The 18,027-nt window shown below is 41.6% G+C and overlaps 2 protein-coding genes across 2 annotated transcripts; one reads left to right on the top strand and one right to left on the bottom strand.

The window, feature by feature from the left end:
- Positions 1–371: 371 nt before the first annotated feature.
- CTNS (cystinosin, lysosomal cystine transporter) lies at positions 372–6,748 on the bottom strand (the record flags this gene model as incomplete). The annotated part of the gene is made up of 10 exons (XM_079545354.1): positions 372–502; positions 857–974; positions 1,374–1,544; positions 2,522–2,641; positions 2,736–2,835; positions 3,563–3,694; positions 4,644–4,747; positions 4,840–4,924; positions 6,100–6,178; positions 6,658–6,748. 10 exons carry the CDS (start codon positions 6,746–6,748, stop codon positions 372–374), a joined length of 1,131 nt encoding a protein of 376 aa, XP_079401480.1.
- A 949-nt stretch (positions 6,749–7,697) lies between these two features.
- Positions 7,698–15,689, top strand: SHPK (sedoheptulokinase; the record flags this gene model as incomplete). The annotated part of the gene is made up of 6 exons (XM_079545313.1): positions 7,698–7,859; positions 9,108–9,249; positions 12,789–12,936; positions 13,925–14,100; positions 14,191–14,391; positions 15,295–15,689. The coding sequence occupies 6 exons, from the start codon at positions 7,698–7,700 to the stop codon at positions 15,687–15,689; spliced, it is 1,224 nt and encodes a 407-aa protein (XP_079401439.1).
- Positions 15,690–18,027: the final 2,338 nt, after the last annotated feature.

The raw sequence follows: 18,027 nt of genomic DNA on the forward strand, positions 1-18,027 counted from the left end.
ATTAATATCTTAAGTGGTTTAATATGATCTCATTTTTGGAAGCCAGAACTTTGGGAGTGGTACACAATTGAAAAAATGCAGTTTTGGTTTCTTTCCTGTTGTTAGTTGAGAAGATCCACGTGCTGCTTGGCCAGCTCAAGCTAAAGCTGGCTTTGCAGCTTCCACAGGCATGAGTCTTCCATCTGCAAGTGGAGGCTAGATAGCCTTACATCCTTTAAAGTATTTGGCAAGGCAGCTTGTATTCCATACCAAAGCAGATTAAAATATAAACAGATCAGAATAAATAATCAGTATTTCTGATAACTGGTAGTAGGCATCTTCAAATCCCTTGGCCAGGAAGAGGCAAATTCAGTTTTTAATGTTCAGAGCTGTCATTCACAAGGTTCATACCCCCATCTCCTATAAAGGCAGTAGTGCTGAACCATAAAAACAATATCAAAGATGATGGAGAAGACACCCAGGCCAAACTTGGTTGGATCTCCAAAGATTAATTTCCACTCATCTGTCAAACACAAGATTAAAGGTTAAGACTAACTTGATGAGTTCATCTTATCTCAAGACTGCAAGACCATGCCATACGAAGTAAAGAAGTTCACATTTGTTACCTACATTACTTCAATACTTTAAGACTAACTAACAGACAGTTGGTACAAAGCAAGTAACTCCTCCTGTTGTTTCTTCAAAATAGCTACGTTATTTTCTATCTTCTAGGAATAGAGACATTCTTAATTGTTTGTACAAGGACAGCTACAGTAGCACAGGCTCCCAAGGTAAAATCCTGTAGGTTTTTGTTTGCGTTGTAGCAAGTTTCTCCCACCCCATTACAGAGGCCCCACCAGCTGAGATTCAGCCTTACCATTGTTGTATGACTGCAAAAACATCTGCAGAAGGCTGAAGCTTCCACCGATGAAATCTAATAATACATTTCCAATGCTCCATCCTTCTGTACTCTTCCGACGGAAATTCATGTATGCCTGAATGTGTAACAAGAAGTTTGGTGTGCCAATCACCTGTTTGTTTTTCTGCACCCAGCCAAGACTAAGACCAGACAGGACTCTGCTGTCTACTGCGGTGTTGTGTTAGAGGAAATCTCATGCCAGTCTTCAAATAAGTTAAAGATGTTCCTACCTGGTAAGACAGTTCATATACTAAGGCATCTTTGTTCATATGGGCTTTTTAGTAGCTGGGCCCTGGGCAATCCCAATAAAAGAGTGCATTTATGACATATACTATGTAGGAGCTTTACATTGTTTTGTCACTAAAAGGCCAACAAACAACAATTGCTGGTTTAGTTTAGTCTGACTTTCAAGAACGTGTGCTTTAGACTTATGTTACTATTACCCTAACATAAAAACAGAAAAGTTCAGGCTTACCTGTGGAAAATATTTTATCAGTGTCACTGCTAACTTAATGTAAGAGAAGCAGAATAAGAACTGTAGCCATGTCATCTCCTCAGCTGCAGCAAGAAACAACGTTGTAAACGTAAAAATCCATGCAAGTGCCAGTAGTCCAACAACAGTTTTGGATACTTTCTGACCTGCTCGCTGAAAGAGAAATGCAGATATACTTAGAATGCCCTTGGTCCTACGTGCCCAGAAACTTGTTAGATAAAAAACAAGCTCAGTACTACAGAAGGTTCCAGTTCAAAACCCACTGCTGTACCAGTTAGGCTCATACCACGAGGGAACTCTAAGCCAGCAGCTGTAGGTTTGCAGCAGCTTTTGTGCAATATTCAAAAGCATTATTTAGAATGCTGTCGTTCATAAGAAAAATGTTGCTGCAGTATTTTTGAATATTTACGATACCTATGATTCAGTGCCACCACCCATAACAAGCTCTTGTATTTAGTCTGATGACATCAACAGTTCCTGTATATGCAGAAGGCCACTAAAGCCACTGCTGTAAAAGTCATTGTCTCCCCATTCTTTAGTATAAAGTGATATTGCTCTCCACAACAATGATAAACAGCTGTTACAGCTTCAGGTTTAGCATCACCAGAGGAAGCACCTCAAAACACAGTTACTAGGTAAAGCAAATCACCTGTTCAGATCAGAGCTTTTACAATGGCCACCTGAGTGTTAGTGATCAGTCTCACCTGAGAAGTGGGTGAGAATTATAAATGGGCCTCTGCAGCTATTTTAGGTGAAGCTGGGGGAGGTCAATTGCAAGGAATTTCCTAGTGCAAAGAACACTCTGAAAGGTGAAGAATCAAAATGTGTGAGTATTTGTACTGTGTAGAACTATGATCTATGTGCTGACTAGAGATTGACATGGAAACTTTATAACTTGCCTATTTGCTTTAGTTATTTTGGGTCTTTAAAGAGTTTACTTGTAAGCTCAGAATGTTCATGAGGCTGAAGTAGCAAAGCTTGCAGGAGTGGCTAACTCAAAAGTTAAGGCTGCTGGACTGTAAAGGCCACTGAAAGGGAGGGAAGATAGATGACTTCAGTAGGCTGGTAGGGTGAGTCCAGCAGAGGGAGCTCTGCCAGAGCGACCCAAGCAGTCCAGCGTTGAGTCTTACCTCATAAATACAGCACTGGATAATGGTGAGCAGTGTTAGAGCTACTGCATGGAGACTGAAGAAAACATCATTGATAGCCACAGGGTTCACTCCACTGGGGTAACTGAGTAAGAATTCTTCCTAAGTGCAAGAGAAACCAAAACTAGCTAAGTGTCATAAGTCCCTTATGTAGATACCTCCACTCCTGAAAAATAGTAAAGAGAATAATGATTACCTTAATTAAGGGAATCCAGAAGAGTCCAACGTTAAACACACTGTATGCTATGAAGCCAGTAAGGTTTAGTGCTATATAGTCAAAGCTTAGTCCAACAACACTAGAGAAGGAGAAAAATATGATTAAACTTAAGGGATTACTTATCCCTAGAACATACAGCCAGATAGGCAATTTTTTTATTCTTTTTGTTGAAATCCAAAGCTGTAGGTGTTGTGACGACATGACGCTGAGTTCATTGAGTAGTAAGGTGAAGTATCCTTTTGTATGCCACATACCAGCATTCACAACTGCTCTCACTGCCAAGCTTGTTGCTGTCTAACTTTACCTCTTCGTGGGCTCAGCCAGATAAAAATCATGCCAGTCTAAATCCACAGAAGCAGCAATGCGTCTTTGCCAGAGTGATTGCTTCAGTTTTCATACTACAGTTTTCCTACTTGCAGTCATTTTGTTTAAAGGGAGCTAATCTAATGATAACATCACAAATTGCTGTCTAGTAAGCAGCTCACAAGGGAAGTAAATTTTAAGGGTGTCAGCACAAGTGCCTTGGCCAGATGATACATGCAACGTGACATCACAGGATACATGGAAGCCCTCCTCTATCAGGAGTTAATACTGGGTGGCAAACTTCAGAATCAGAATTTCTTCTGATCTACATCTGTAAAAGCTCACTGGTGCTGCATAAATTCAGGCCCAAACTTTATTCTGCTTCTCTTCCTGCCTCCAATCTTTTCGTGCATAATTCCCAAGAACAAAGATTGTCCCTGAACCTCGGGACACGATTTTCAGAAGTGCTTAAGGGACCTGAAATGCATCTTACGTTTCCTTACCTTTTTCGTCGCCAGTTCTCAAACAGTTGAGGATAGAAGGAGATAGACCAAGCAAGGAAATAGATCCATCCAATCACCTCATCAGCATATTTCACTATGATGCTATGAATCACTTGAAATTGAATCCTAGGTCTGAAGGTTAATACAAACAAAGGTTAATTTGCCTGCTCATACTTTATTTCATGGTCTTTTGCCTTGTTCTGCTCATAGAGGAAAAGCAAGCAGAGTCCAGGCATTGAGACAAAACAAAGATTCAGAAATAGTTTCCTTGAGGTTTTTCCCCCTTTATTTAGTGTTCCTGTTATATTTAGGGTACATCCTACTCCTATCCTCAGCCTTTTTCTTTCTATTCTACATAGAAATCTTCAAAAAGGCTATTTTGTGCCTATGGTTTCCACAGTCTAAGCACAAGGTCTGTTATGCAAGAGCAGTTTCACTTTTCATGCTCTGCCAGCAAAGCCCCGTGATCATGCCTGGCCTGTTGATCGCTTTCTGAATGTGGTTACCTCTGCTTTTACTGCTAGTCTTAAAAGGAGAAGTAAAATGAGGAACTAACACAGGACTATCCTGTTAATAAGTAGCATCTGGGCAACATGGAACTAGAATCCAGTTTCTTCCCTTTTGCTAGATTGTTTTCCTGGTAGAGAGGACCAGAATCCGTGAACAGAGGGCTCCCCTAACCAGGGAGCAGAACACCTGCATCTCCTTACGATTATGTGGACATACAGCATTAGCATTCCAGAACAAGCTCTGCACACTAAGTGTGGTTTCCTGCTAGGCATTGACAAACGTTTCCTGGATCAGAACATGTATTTTTGAGACTCTGGGGGTAGGTTATTAAAAGCAGACTAAAAAGCCATAAGTGCTCACAGTCACCTTGGTAAAAATCCAAAACATCAATATTATACCACTCCAGTTCCCATAGCTCATATTTGTCTGACTACCTTGAGGGTTGCTGGAGAGTCACTACATCTTCTCAGCTATGTATTGTCCATGTCCAGTTAGCTACAGGGAGAGGATTCTGTGAAGCCCAGATTCTACGAAGCAGTATAGTGAGCAGAACTAAAAATCAGTTTCTCACCCAGTTAAATTGGAATTACTGGTATAAAGATAAACTGTTACTTGTCCAACATCATCTGCTTTCACTTGAAAGCCTGCCTTAGTGTGACCTGCAGGCAGCTGAATCTGCAAGGCAAAGTGGAGGAAAGAATGAGGAAAGTTGCACCATACCAGCAACAGGCTTTTGCATAGAGTCATAAGTCCATTCTATCACTTACTTCATCTGGTAGCTCAACAATGGTGCTGTGTTTTGATGAATGTGTAATATTGAGAGTTATCACCAATGTCTCATTTAATGGAGCCCTGTAAAGATGGAAGAGCCAAGTTAGACTGGTGCCTGAGTTCGCTCTCACAGCCCTGAAGCAATCTTTGTATCTGTTAATTCCTCAGAGCTGCAATGAACATAACAAAGCCTGTACATAACAGTACCTATTTAGTACTCAAAAGGACAGCAACACCACGTCTGTGAGCACTGTACTGATTTTTATCTGAACTAGTGACAGGCACTGAACAGTTACATGACCACATTTTGCCTCTGTTCCACACAAATAGCATAGCAAAACCATTACCTGAAGGGGAATAACAAGCTCAGTGGTAGGATTTTGGGGACTATGAGAGGCACAAAGGATAGACAGTACTGAGGTAATAATAAACAGAAATTACAGTAGTGATATAAGATAAAAAAGTAAAATAGTTCTGAACAGCTTTACCCAAGAACTCCTCTAAGCATTTGTCCAGGAGTTCTGACTGCACAGCAGTACACTCTGTATCATAAAGTTCAAATGCCTGTAGCTGTCTGTGAACAAAATTGCTACATGCTTCTTTGCAGAAATAATAGTTCCAATCTGTTGCACCCAGTTTTGCTACTTTTCTCTTCATCACGCTTACTACACTATCACCTGGCTATTCCCTTCACATACACCTCTGCCCTTTGGAATCTTTAAGTGTAAGTATTTAACACCCCTTTCCTGGGAGAGGCCCAAGATAGCTACAAAACGCATTGTACTGAACAATGAGACTGAGTGCCTCAGTCCCTAATCTGGAGTCATTGCATTTCTTTGAAAAGGTGAAATTTTTTTGGTGAAATTTTGTGATCCTTCTAAGAAATGCAACTTTCTCTTCAGCATCATTTAAGAAGTGGAGGAACTCTAAGTTTACATATGGAAGGTAGTTCAATCAGCTAATACAAGGTAGACAGTATGTAATATCTTCTGCTCAATTTTCCATACAAATGGCATAGGATATTGCTGGAGACCAACTATATTTCAGATGCTGTGGCTCTATCTTGGTCCAAAGTGGTACTTAGTGATGTGATGGTCTAGAAGTGGCCAGTCACACTCAGATCAGGTTCTCTATGCACAGTTAACTAAGTCTGTAGGGAAGTTTCTATCTGTGGTGAAGTTCTACCTTCTTTCTCCTCCCAGTTTCATTAAAAAAAAAACAAACCTACAAAACAAAGTTTCAATTCATCATTTTACCTCAGAGATATCGTGACATTTGTTGAACTCCCATTTTCTAACAAAACCACTTCAGGGACAGAAAGTACAATGACTCCATCTGAGGGGGGAAAAGAAAATTGTCCATTACTATTTGCAGGGTAATATTAGAATAAATAAAAAAATAAGTCAGTACTTCAAGGAGACTAAACAACTTAAAAGGGGAACTAAATAACCATCGAACATGTCACAAAGAAGCAATCTAAATATTTGAATTGCAGCAAAAGTTCACAAGAGGAAGCAATAGGGTACTTTAAAATGACACTGCTTGTGATGTGATCTCGGTAACTTGGTAGGTATAGCGTTTAAAATTTAGTTTAAAATTACTGCTTGAGGTGCACGAGATAACCAGATGTTCAAACGAGATCCAAGCGTGACTCTTGAAGTATATGGCAAGTGTCCTGTGATAGTGGTCTGTGTGTGAGAACACCGCCTCAGCACAGCGTGCAAAGTCAAAGGTTGGTGTGGAAGCAGAGCTGAGGGAGGTGAGGTCTCCCCTGATGTGTGAGCTGGGGGATGCCTCTGAGCCCCCTCACCCACCTCTCTGGGTCCGAGCAGGGACAGCCGAGCACTGACCGTGCCCCAGCAGCACAAGTGCGAGGAGCAGAACAGGAGGGAAGAGCTGTCTCATCCTCATGGTGGATGAACTGCACGAGAAAGAAAAAGAAAAAAAAGGCTCTGCTCAGACCCCACAAACTCTGGGAGGGCACCAGCCCATTCACAGCTCTAAAACAGCCCCACCCCAGCCCAAAAAGGCGTAACTCTGTCAGTCCCCGTCTGCCAGACGGCCCTAGAGGTGCCCCCCCCCCCCCAAACAGCGCTCACCTTGCTCCCGCCACTCAGCCGCCCCTCCCTCCCGGAACTACAAATCTCAGCAGCCACTGCACCCCCGCAGCCCGCCCTCCCGTGGCCGCGCGGCGCACGCTGGGACTTGTAGTTTTTTTTGTAGTTTTTGCCGCCCTCCCCTCAGGGGCGCGGTGAAGAGGAGCCATCCCACGCTTTAGGGTGCATTATACCTGGGTAGCAGCACCCGATAAAGCCCACATACCTCCTTCTAGCGCCGCAGCTCTGTCCCACACAGCCTGGCTCTTCCCTTTTCAACTCCTCACGTGAGGCGACTGCCTATCGCCTCCTCGCCTCACGCTCCGCCGCGCGGTGTCACGCTGTGGCCGCTCCCGGGCGCCATCTTGGGCGCGTCCGAGCGAAGCGGGCGCCGGGCTGCGGGGGGGAGAGCGGCGGGTCGAAGGGTGCGCTGGCTGCTCGGGCTGTGTGTTGGTGCTTCGCTTAATGATGCGCAGGGTGCTGGGGAGGGCTGAGGAAAGGGGCGTTTTGTCACGCTCAAGATGGAGGTAGCACCCCGGAGCTGTGAGGGTGAGACATGTTTGGCCAGAGTCCTGAGGGCAGGGTCCAGGCTGTTCCTTCAGCGCTGGGCTCCCGCTCGCTGCGCGCTGCGGGGCCTCGGAGCTCCCTCAGAGGCGAGGAGAAGCGGTGTGAGGGCTCAGCACGCTGCGTGGTGCCCAGGAACTGTGTAGGCTGGTGTGTGGTGGGCGAGGTGAACGCAGTCCCGTCTGCCAGCAGCCATGGAGGGTGGGCCTGATTCTGTCTGCGTGCTGGGTATAGACCTGGGCACAACCTCTGTGAAGGCTGCCCTGGTGGTGGGGACAGAGCAAGGGCAGGTGGTGGCAGAGAGCTGCTCCAGAGAGACGCAGGCCTACACCAGCAGTGTGGAAGCTGGACTGCAGGTAAGGGCTGGAAGTGCTGCTGGTGGTTCCAGGATGGCTGCCTTGTAGTGGCTGGGTTGTGTTACTGGTTTATGGGGACTCTGCTGGCTTTCCTGGATTTTTTTTTTTTTTAATTATTATTATTATGCCTGGAGTGACAGATGGTTGCTGCATGTTTTTTGGGTATCTGAAATTAGAATTAATATGTTCTCTGCTTGGTCTTCAAGAAAGCCGAGTAAAGCTATTTTAAAAAGGACACAAACTGCTGGTTAAGTACTGAAGTGGTCAGGTTACAATGAGAATAGTGCATTCGGTGAGAATAGTAATTCTTTAAGAACTTATTCCCTCTTTTTGTTCAAAATGGAGGCAGGTGCTGAGAACATTCCTTAAGTAGCACCATAGAGGTAAATGATTTGCCTCTGCTTGAGCCTCTCACACATCTGAAATGGTATCTCAAGCTCAGTTTTCACTACGGAGACTCTGCAGGCCTGCAGAAAGTCTGATTCCGCTTTTGCTGTAGTCACAGGTGTCACAAGACAACCTAAACCTGTTCTGTTAATCATCACCTTGTCTTTGATGCCAGTCAGCAAACAACAAGCACTTGCCAACTGGGAGGGTATTTTGCACTTCAATGTGAGATGGAATCCTGACTGGAAATTCCCCATGGAAATAACCAGAAGCATATACACCTGTTAAAAGGCTTTATTTCTGTTGTGTTGGTCAATCAAATAAAGCATGAATCACAAACATGAACATGAAGTATCAGCATTCTCTAGGCTAGCATTGTGCTTCCAAGGGCTCATTTCTAAGCAGATATCAAACAGGCCAATCTTTTTCCCTACACTCACGTTTTCACAGCTAGAAGTTTATATACATGCAAGAACACACATCTGTATATGTAGGCTGTATTTAAGCACTTTGGCTTGCAATCTTCATTCTGATCTGTCAAAGTAATCTGAATGTTCAAAAGCATGACTTTTTTTTTTAAAAAAAAGGTATATTTGAGTATTATGTCTTAAGAAATTAAGAAATATTTGGCTTTCAGTGTAAGATGCTGTTATCTCATTCTCAATTCGCTAGTATTGGTTTTGGGGTTTTGTGGTTTATTTTGTATTCTTTCTTTCAATTTAGTAGTGAATATTATTCTAATGCGTGCTATTAAGCTAAATGAATTCTGTTCTTTGCTTCTGACTAGAGTAGCCTTGTTTAATAAATACAGTGAGTGAGTCTTAATGGCTTTGTGCTCAGTGTAATGTTTCATGATTACAGGGAATGGAGCAGGACAGCCGGAGGATAATAAGAGCCCTGAATGAATGCCTTGCTGCTCTACCTCAGCAGCAGCTTCAAAGAGTCAGTCACATTGGCATTACAGGGCAAATGCATGGGATTGTGTTTTGGAAAAGAGATCAAGGTAACATTAATTTTTTGGCATTCCTGTGTAGAGTATTATGATGCAGAAAACAAATTTTGAGCGCTGAAGTGATCTGTAAGAAACTACTGCATGTTCATCATCTTCTGTGGGGATTTTGCTTTAATTACTGTCATTTCAGCTGCTGACTATAAATAACCACATTGTTTACACAGATTGTTTGGAGGGTTTAGTCTTGTGAGATCCCTGTGGAGCGAGTGCAGTTATAAATGTGAAGGTGGAATTGCCTATATGTGAATTGTTAATTGTTTGTCCATCATATGCTACCTGTATGATCTGCTGCTGTTTGGAAGAACTTCTGGACCACATGGATTACTTTTTTTTTATGAGGAGAATGACATTAAAAAGAGCAACACTTACCTACTTGTTCAGTACCTCAATACTTCTACTGCAGAAGCAGTATTAACACTTCTGTGTGTGCCTTGGAAAGCAAGCTATACTTGGTCTGTATGTTAGGTTATGCACAGCAGTAGCTATCCAACAGGGAATATTGCTATGCTAATTTGAAATGCTGCTTGGCAGCACAGTAATAGGAGATAAGCAGAGATTTATTGTAAATTGCAGAAGAAATTTTCCAAAAGTACTGGTCACTGCCTATCAGAAGTTGCCAGTTTTAATTGCTTAAGGAGACACAGTGCTATTCATTACTGGTTGCAGTTTTACTTTAAATACTAAAATGATTGCAAAGAAAAAAAATCCAAAGGCTGATGGACTGAAGGAGCTGTTGCTTGCTTTCCAGCTGTCCCAAGGGCTGTATAACAAAACCTCTTGGGTTTGTGATAGACTGATAGGCACAGATTTTTGTGTGATATTGGTTAATATTTTATTTCCTAAAGCCACATGCTACTTTTGTTTCATTTATATCTTGTGAAAGAGGATGTTTGCTCCCATTTGTTTGAGTAGACTAAGTGAATTCATGCACTTTGGGATACAAATTAGATTTTTAATAGCATCCTTTAGGGTTAGATTTATGGTTAATAATATTTCTTTGGATCCATTTAGAACTGAGCATTTTGAAAATTGTTTCAAACAGATTTGATAGAGCAGGGAATTAAGACAGCAAGAAAAGGTATCCATTTGCTTGTCATGTTTCCTGTAATATTTCCCACCTTTCATGGCTGCTTTTTACTCTGTGTGTATACTTTCAAAGCCCTATATCCAACCCAAGAAACCTTTTAAATCGTATTTTGCTGGTCAGTTAAGCAGCCAGGTCTCTTCTGTGACCTGAAGGAGAAGTGGCACAGCACAACTTGAAAGCCTCCTGCCACACCAACAACAAAACCAAAAAAGCTGCTTTGGTTACAGGGCCAACTGCATACAGCATGTGGCCTGTCCTGTCCCCACGTTGAAGCCCAGCATTATCTGGGAGAGCAGTAGTTGGCAGAGGCTGAAGCTGTGCTGTGGAGCATGCTACTAGCAGACATTACAGGCCAGTGCTGGAGCTCAACCTCTGCTTGATTTGCTGCTCTGAGGTGTCTGTAATCTGCTTTAGGAGTGCTCATGGGGAGCAGGAAGCAGCACACTGCACTGGACCAATGCAGACGTTGCTGAGAAGGCTCTGTGCAGCCATGAGAAGTTGCCATAATTGAACTGATGCCTTTGCATAGAAACATCTGACAGCTTAATAAAAGGTGTAGTGATCTCTGTTGGAAAAATTAAAAAGTGCTAGACTGATAAAACTGAATTAAATCCTTCTCTGGATAGGGGTGTTCTTTGGTACTTTGCAGTCCATTGCCTAATACATGTAGAACTAGGTTTGCAATTGCACTGACTCAAAAGATGGATGAAACTATGCACTGTCCATCATACAAATACTGTGCTCTTCAGTCACGATGTGGCAGTTCAGCTCTTGTATCTGAGAGCTGTCATATCTGCTTCTTACCTCTCAGCAGAAATGCAAAATTATTTGAGGATGACTGGAATTATGATGTTATGTAGGACGGAAACTGTGACTAATTAATTTGATTATAATCGCTATTGGGGTGACCTCACTGTTTCTGCTTTTTTTTCCCCCATTGTATTTGACAAACTCAGAGGATCTGGAAGTAAAGAATGCCAGGCAGTGAATGCACTGCTGGTAATTACTGGACTTCTCAAACACTGCTGTGTTTCAGGTTGCAAGTGGACGGAGGGAGGTACTGGCCCTATCTTTGAGCCAGAGGAAGTCAGTCATCTGGTTACTTGGCAAGATGGCCGCTGCAGTCCTGCCTTCCTCTCTTCTCTTCCTCTGCCACAGTCACATATCAGCTTGGCTACAGGATTTGGCTGTGCCACCATCTACTGGTATTTAAAGAAAAGGTACATTGTTTCTCAAAAGGGCATCTGTGTTAGGCTGTTTCACTTAGGGTTTCTCATCTTGAATTTATATGACAATTAGTATTCCTATAGCATGTTAATACAACTATGAGCTCAGGGGCTTCTAATCATAATATTAAGTACTCAGAGAGTATTTGTAATGGCAGATTTTAATATAAACTGTGCAACTCAGCATGTAAGTCTTTCTGACCTCATTAAGAATATTGCAGATCTTTTTAATGAAAGGAAAAAATTTTGACTACATAGAAATAAAATAATTATAGTGCAGCCTACTGCTCAAAGAAAGTCTACTGAAATAGCTTGAACACTAACTTTGGTTGTGCACACTGTGGAAAGTACAGACATGCCTAAAACAGTAACAGATTTGATTTGGCTGGTTGCTGCCAGATGTTAAAGAAACAATCCCTAAATTAATTTCAGTTCCTTCCTTATTTAGACACCACGATTCTTATGAAGTGTTACTGATGCTCTGCTTTATTGTGGCATTTTTGCAGAGGATGCAGTTTTTCACTTACAACATTGCACCAGAAGGATTTGGTCTTCAGTTTCATCTGCAGGAGGCTACATTTCTCAGAGATGATGTCTTCCTCATCCATAAGTTGAGGCTAAATAGAGACATATCTATTAGATGTTGTTTTCAGTCAACATGTGTTCAGTAGATACCTGGGATGTGACATGATCTTGCTTTAGAGCCGTGCAACTCACTAGCCCAAAGTCTTTGATTTGTTCCCGTTCTGTTTCACTACTTGGTACATATTCATTTGTGTAGTTTGTGAATCTTATAGCAACTGCAGGAATGTGCTTGTTTTTCTCGGATGCTCTGGAATGTGACATTCTTGTACAAATAATTATTATCTTCCTTGTATGTTTTGCTGTATTGTTCCTTCAAACCTGGACAGCTCGTGCCACTGTCTCTATCTTCCATGAGGAAATACCAGCAGTGTTGCTGCTGTGGCAAGAGCTTGGAAAACAAATCCAATTAAAAACGTGCACAACAGCAAACAAGCAAAAATGAACTAACAGAAAACAATAACAGCCCACCAAATCCAATTTAATCACTGAGATACTGAGATTACTGTTTTGTTTTTAGGAGATGAGACTGCATACATCTGAAGTTCCTGTAGCACTGGACGTAACCTTGCTTCCAAGGTCTAAAAGCTCCCTTTGCTGATTTTCTTTTTAAAATGTTTTGTTTAAAAGTCCAGACTTTCTGAAGTCTTATGATGCAGCTGGTACTATCCATGACTATGTGGTTGCCATGTTGTGTGACTTGAAGAAGCCACTCATGTCTGTCCAGAATGCCGCCAGCTGGGGATATTTTAATTCCAGAAACAAAAGCTGGAATACTGACATGTAAGTGCTAAGGTCAGTCAGTGGGTTTCGTGCTTTGTGTCAGGTAAAGTGAATGCCATTTTGGGCCCTAAGTATGAATGTGTTACAAGTAGAGTGATCTTACTTGTGGTGTGGCTTGTACTGAAGGACTGTTGGGTTTGCTCTTGTTCTGTGTGGTGTCTGTGTCTGTGTTATATAAAATTATGTATTTTATGGCACTGTATTTTTAGAAATACCTAAGACAGCATAGCTGGGAGACTTATCAGAGTTGTTCTCTCTTTCTGTTGTGTGATGGTGGGATGGGATGAAGAAGTTAATGCTGCATCTAAGGCTGTGATGATAAAATACTGTTAATACTGGCAACTTCTTTCAACAGAGCTCCCTTGTAACTGTTAAGATTTATTAGTGATAATAGTTACAATTTTCTAGGCTATGGGAAGTCTTGCAGGAAGCTGGTTTTATTTATTTATTTTTACTGATTTGCTCTTTCAGGGCAAAGCCATAAGGCTGTGTGTATTTCAGGGCTTAGGTTAGGCCAGGATTCCAAGATCTTCTCATGAAGGTAAATTAGTGCCTAATACCTTGAAAGAGTGTCAGAAACTTGCACTTGGCATGCTGAACTCCCACTAATCTCCTGTTTTTGCTGTAGCAAAATAGTGTGCCTTGCAGTTTATTTACGTAAGGAGTTTGTTGGACTTAACTCTTTGTGATTTGGTTTTGAACCACTAACTGCATGACAGCTCAAAATTCTGTTGGAGAATTTAAAGCTGAATATTTATAATTGTCCCTTGACTGTGGAACTGCTTGTCTGTCTGACTTTTTATACAGGTATTGCTTCATCATCTCAGGTAATCAGATTGTATATAAAGAAAAGCTATTTGTTCTTCCAGACTATTCTTCTTCACTCAACCTGTTGAACTGGAACTGGACTGAGCTTTTTAAACAGATGAAAGCATCTGCAAATCCAGCAATGGTATTTTTTCCTGCAATGATATTGTTCTGATTGCAGATTGAAAAAGTCTGGCTTTCCTGTTCACTTGCTTCCAGAGGTGGGAGACCCTGGCAGTATTGCAGGCAGGACAATCAGTGCATGGCATGGAATACCCAAGGGAACAAAAGTGGGAATTGCTCTGGGAGACTTTCAGTGCTCCGTTTATTCCTGTCTGACTGAAAGAACTGATGCAGGTACGATCATTTTGATATCTTGCTTGGTTTTCTCATTGTCCTCCTTCAGAGTAGGACTGGAAACACTGAATTTTTTCTTTTTTTCTCTAGTTCTCAATATCAGCACCTCTGCTCAGCTGACTATCTCAATGCCCTCGGGTTTCCAGCCTCCGGAGACACCGGATCCTTCCTCAGCTGTCACTTACTTTCCTTACTTTGATGGTGACTACTTGGCAGTGGCAGCATCACTTAATGGGGGCAATGTGCTAGCAACATTTGTGAACATGGTAGCACGGTGGACAGAAGAGCTAGGTAAGTTAATTTAAGGGTAATTAAGACTTAAAATTGTGGTTGATCACGGTAAAGGGAAGCTATGGTAATGGAGCAAGCTCAGGGCTGTTTTGTCATGCTGTATAAGGAACAAGGATGTAGGCCTGATCATGCTTCCTCAGTGTCTGGAATTTCCTTTGGAAGCTAGTGAACGTGTTTGGACAGTCATCTTTGGGCTCAACATTCACACTGCCTCTAGATTTGGGGGTTTCTTTTGTTTTAAGAACAGAAGAGAATGTTTTTTGCAAGTTATTTTTTTAAAGGAAAGGTCAATAAATTCTAGAACAGCCTCTGAGTTTGTGTGGCTGCAGTCCAAAAGAGTCCCTTGATTTTTGTCTGTTGCTTTTAATGCGTATTTTAGAGCAGTCTGATGGATTTTAAGATTTAAACTCATATTTATCATCTAAGTGCTTTAAATGTGGCGTTTATGATTGTGGTGTTTTGGTTTTCATTGTTGTTGTTTATTTTTTATAATCTCCTGGGTTCCACAATACAGAAATAAGCTCTGAAATAATTCTTTCAGCGAGTTCTTGAAGTGAACTCAGCATTCAGCTTCAGTGGCTGAATTGTGTGTGAAGTCTGCCATTATTGCCTTTAAGAGGTGCTGTTTTCTGTGACTTTGCACAGTGTAGGCAGAGACAGATAGTGTATTACTAGAAACAGCCATTTCTTCCATCAGAAAAGGTTTTCTGGTATGACAGATAGTAGATAAGTTTGGATTGAGAGAACTGAGTTCATAATCCTGGAAAAACAATGACCTTTGATGCAAAGGAAGAAGGTATACAGCATTTTTCTGAACAAATAGCTCAATATTCATTTTAAGTTTCCACATGTAACATATACTAAACCTCTTCAGAATAATAACGTGACATTTCTGATCTGCAGGATTTCAGATTCAAGAGTCTGCCATCTATGCAAAGATAATCAAAGCAGCCTTGGACCAAAACGACAGCCATCTCTCAGTCCACCCAACCATATTTGGAGAGAGACACACTCCTGAGCAGTTGGCTTCAGTGACCAGCATTGCTGCCTCTGAGCTCTCCCTGGGCCACGTAACCAGAGCTGTGTGCAGGGGCCTCGTTGAAAACCTCTGTTCCATGCTGCCAGTGCAGCGCCTGCTGGAGACAGGAGTGCGGAGAGTTCTGGGGAGCGGGAGCGCTCTTGCCAGGAATGAGGTGCTGAGGCAGGAAGTGGAAAGGATTTTTCCGTTCCCTGTGGTTTATGGGAAAGATGTTGATGCTGCTGTGGGGGCTGCCATGGTGATGTTCCAGGGAAAATAAATTACTGTTTGGAATGGCCTGAGATGCGTCATCTTTGTTTAATTATTATTATTTTTGTTCTCGGCTGTTCAGTGTTTCCTTTCACTTCCTTGCTTTCTCTGGAGTTGCGTTCAGCCTGCCATCTCACTCATTACATTGAAAAGAAACAGCTTGCATTTAATGTCTGTTTGTGTGTGCACAGGGTCCTCCATTTCCTTGTTCTGTAATTCCTGCTTGTGAAATAAGGAATAATCACATTAAATTTGACTGAGTCACTAGGAAAGAGCACTTAACTTTCTCCATAAAATGATACTTCATGCAAGGCTTGTTTTCTGGTAGGAAGTGTGTTTGGGAGGACTGGGAGAAACAAGCAGCAACTTAACATGATGTTTCATTAGAGACTTTTTATTCTCAAGGTCTTTCATAGTATACATACAGCATGACACCAGAGAAGGATCTCAATCTTATTTAAGAAGCTTGGTGGCACCATACAGGGCTATGGGATGCACACCCAAGAAAAGGGAATAAATTCCTTCTTGTTTGTTACTCCTGCTTTTGATCAGCTTTAGCACATTCTGATGAGCAGAATCACAGAAACACCAAGGTTGGAAAAGACCTACAAGAAGGTCCCTGTGGAGGTAGAATATGTCACTGACAACTATTGCAGAACGTAATGGAGTGGCTGCTGGTAAGAAAGAAGTAACATCTTCACAGGAAACAAATCAAGTAGGCTGATGGGGGCGACATCAATGCTCAGAAAATGCCAGAGAGCTCCCAAAGTGCACACATCAGAACATGGCAAAACTGAGAAGAGTTGATGCTGGAAGTGGGAGGAGAGAAGGAACACTTAGCCAAAGCAAGAAGCTAGAGACTGAGTAAGGGAGACCTCCTTGTAGTTTTCTTACTAAGCCCTGCACTGAAAATAATGAAGGAGTTAATCATAATGCTGAAGCAGATGCTTAGCTCAGCGAAGTTCCAGGACGACCAGCCAAGAACCTGGTTTATTGGTAATCTGTATTTATGTATTAATGCACAGGCATTATATTTTATTTGTATATTATTCCACAGGGTATTTTAAGTAGTGTAATTAGTTTGCTGTTGAATAGACAAATATGTTATTCTTTTATATATGGATAGATGGTAGGACTAGAAAGATCTCTTATGCTCTGTAATTTCATTCAATAATTTAATTATCTAGCTCCATAGCTCCAGAGCTGGAACTGGAGGTTTTTTCTGGCCTGACAGCTACAGCCTAGTGACTTAACCTTCTGGAAAAACTCTCTAGGCTGGTCTGATGGAAAGTTCTTATATGAATGGTATATTTAGCAATATTTGACACAGTTCTTCATTTTTAAGGGTATTAGATCCATTTTTGATTCAGTTGTTCTGTTGCTATTGCTGCTGTTTTCCTGATGACAACACTATTTGAAAGCTTACTGTTCCATATGTGTTATTTAAATAAAGCATAATAGGAATGTGGAATGGTAGAATGTCTGTAGGACTTTCAGTTGGGTTCTCCCTCCACTCTCTTCAGAATCAGCTTGTATGTGAAATACTCTATAGGGCTTTGCTGCAGCCACTCAAGAGGGCCCAGAAAGATGAATAATCTCAGAGAAAAGCTGTGGCATATTTTACAAAGTTTTGTGAAGTGAAATGAAGCTGTGACCTGCAGGAACAATTGCTGTTTGATGGTTTGGGCTTTTTGCAAGCTTGAGTGTATTTACGAAGAGGAAATCTGTAGAAGAGTATCCATTACTAAATGCAATTAGTGGGGGAAAAACAACAGCAACTTGCTGTGATTCTTGTAAAGAGCTTTGCTGAACTCCTGGGAATAGAAGCTACTGATGCTTCTGGTTCCAGAACTGTTCTTAATGGTTTTATTACTCTATTCCCTCTTCTACTGAACTTCCCTTGATTCTAAAAAAAAAATAAAATCATCTGCACACAGAATGATTGAACGATAGAACGAACATAGACAAATGGAGTGGAGAAGCAAACTCTGAAGTCTTTGCAGCCCAGGCACCTAGGAGGAGGAATCTCTGGCACCAAATTCCTGTAGAACAGAGGGAGTTTACTGAGACTATTTTGCAGAAGACAGGATTTTTTTGCAACATTTGTAAGTTCTGCACATGTATTTGAGTAGTATGCTTGCTAGTTATTTGTAAGCACTCTATTATTTATCTTAAGTTGTGATTCAGTTAGACATTGTACAAAAGTGTTTCCTCGTTTATCGGATCAAGCTTTAATTACATGGGCTTCAAGAGTTAGGTGGGTTACGTGTTTTTCCAGGAGATGTATATTTCTTTCAAGAATATTTCTATAGAATTTGAATGTTGGTTTTTTTTTTTCCAAATTCAAA

This window comes from Tetrao urogallus, assembly GCF_951394365.1.
Source record: "Tetrao urogallus genome assembly, chromosome: 20".
In the NCBI taxonomy this organism is placed as follows: domain Eukaryota; kingdom Metazoa; phylum Chordata; class Aves; order Galliformes; family Phasianidae; genus Tetrao; species Tetrao urogallus.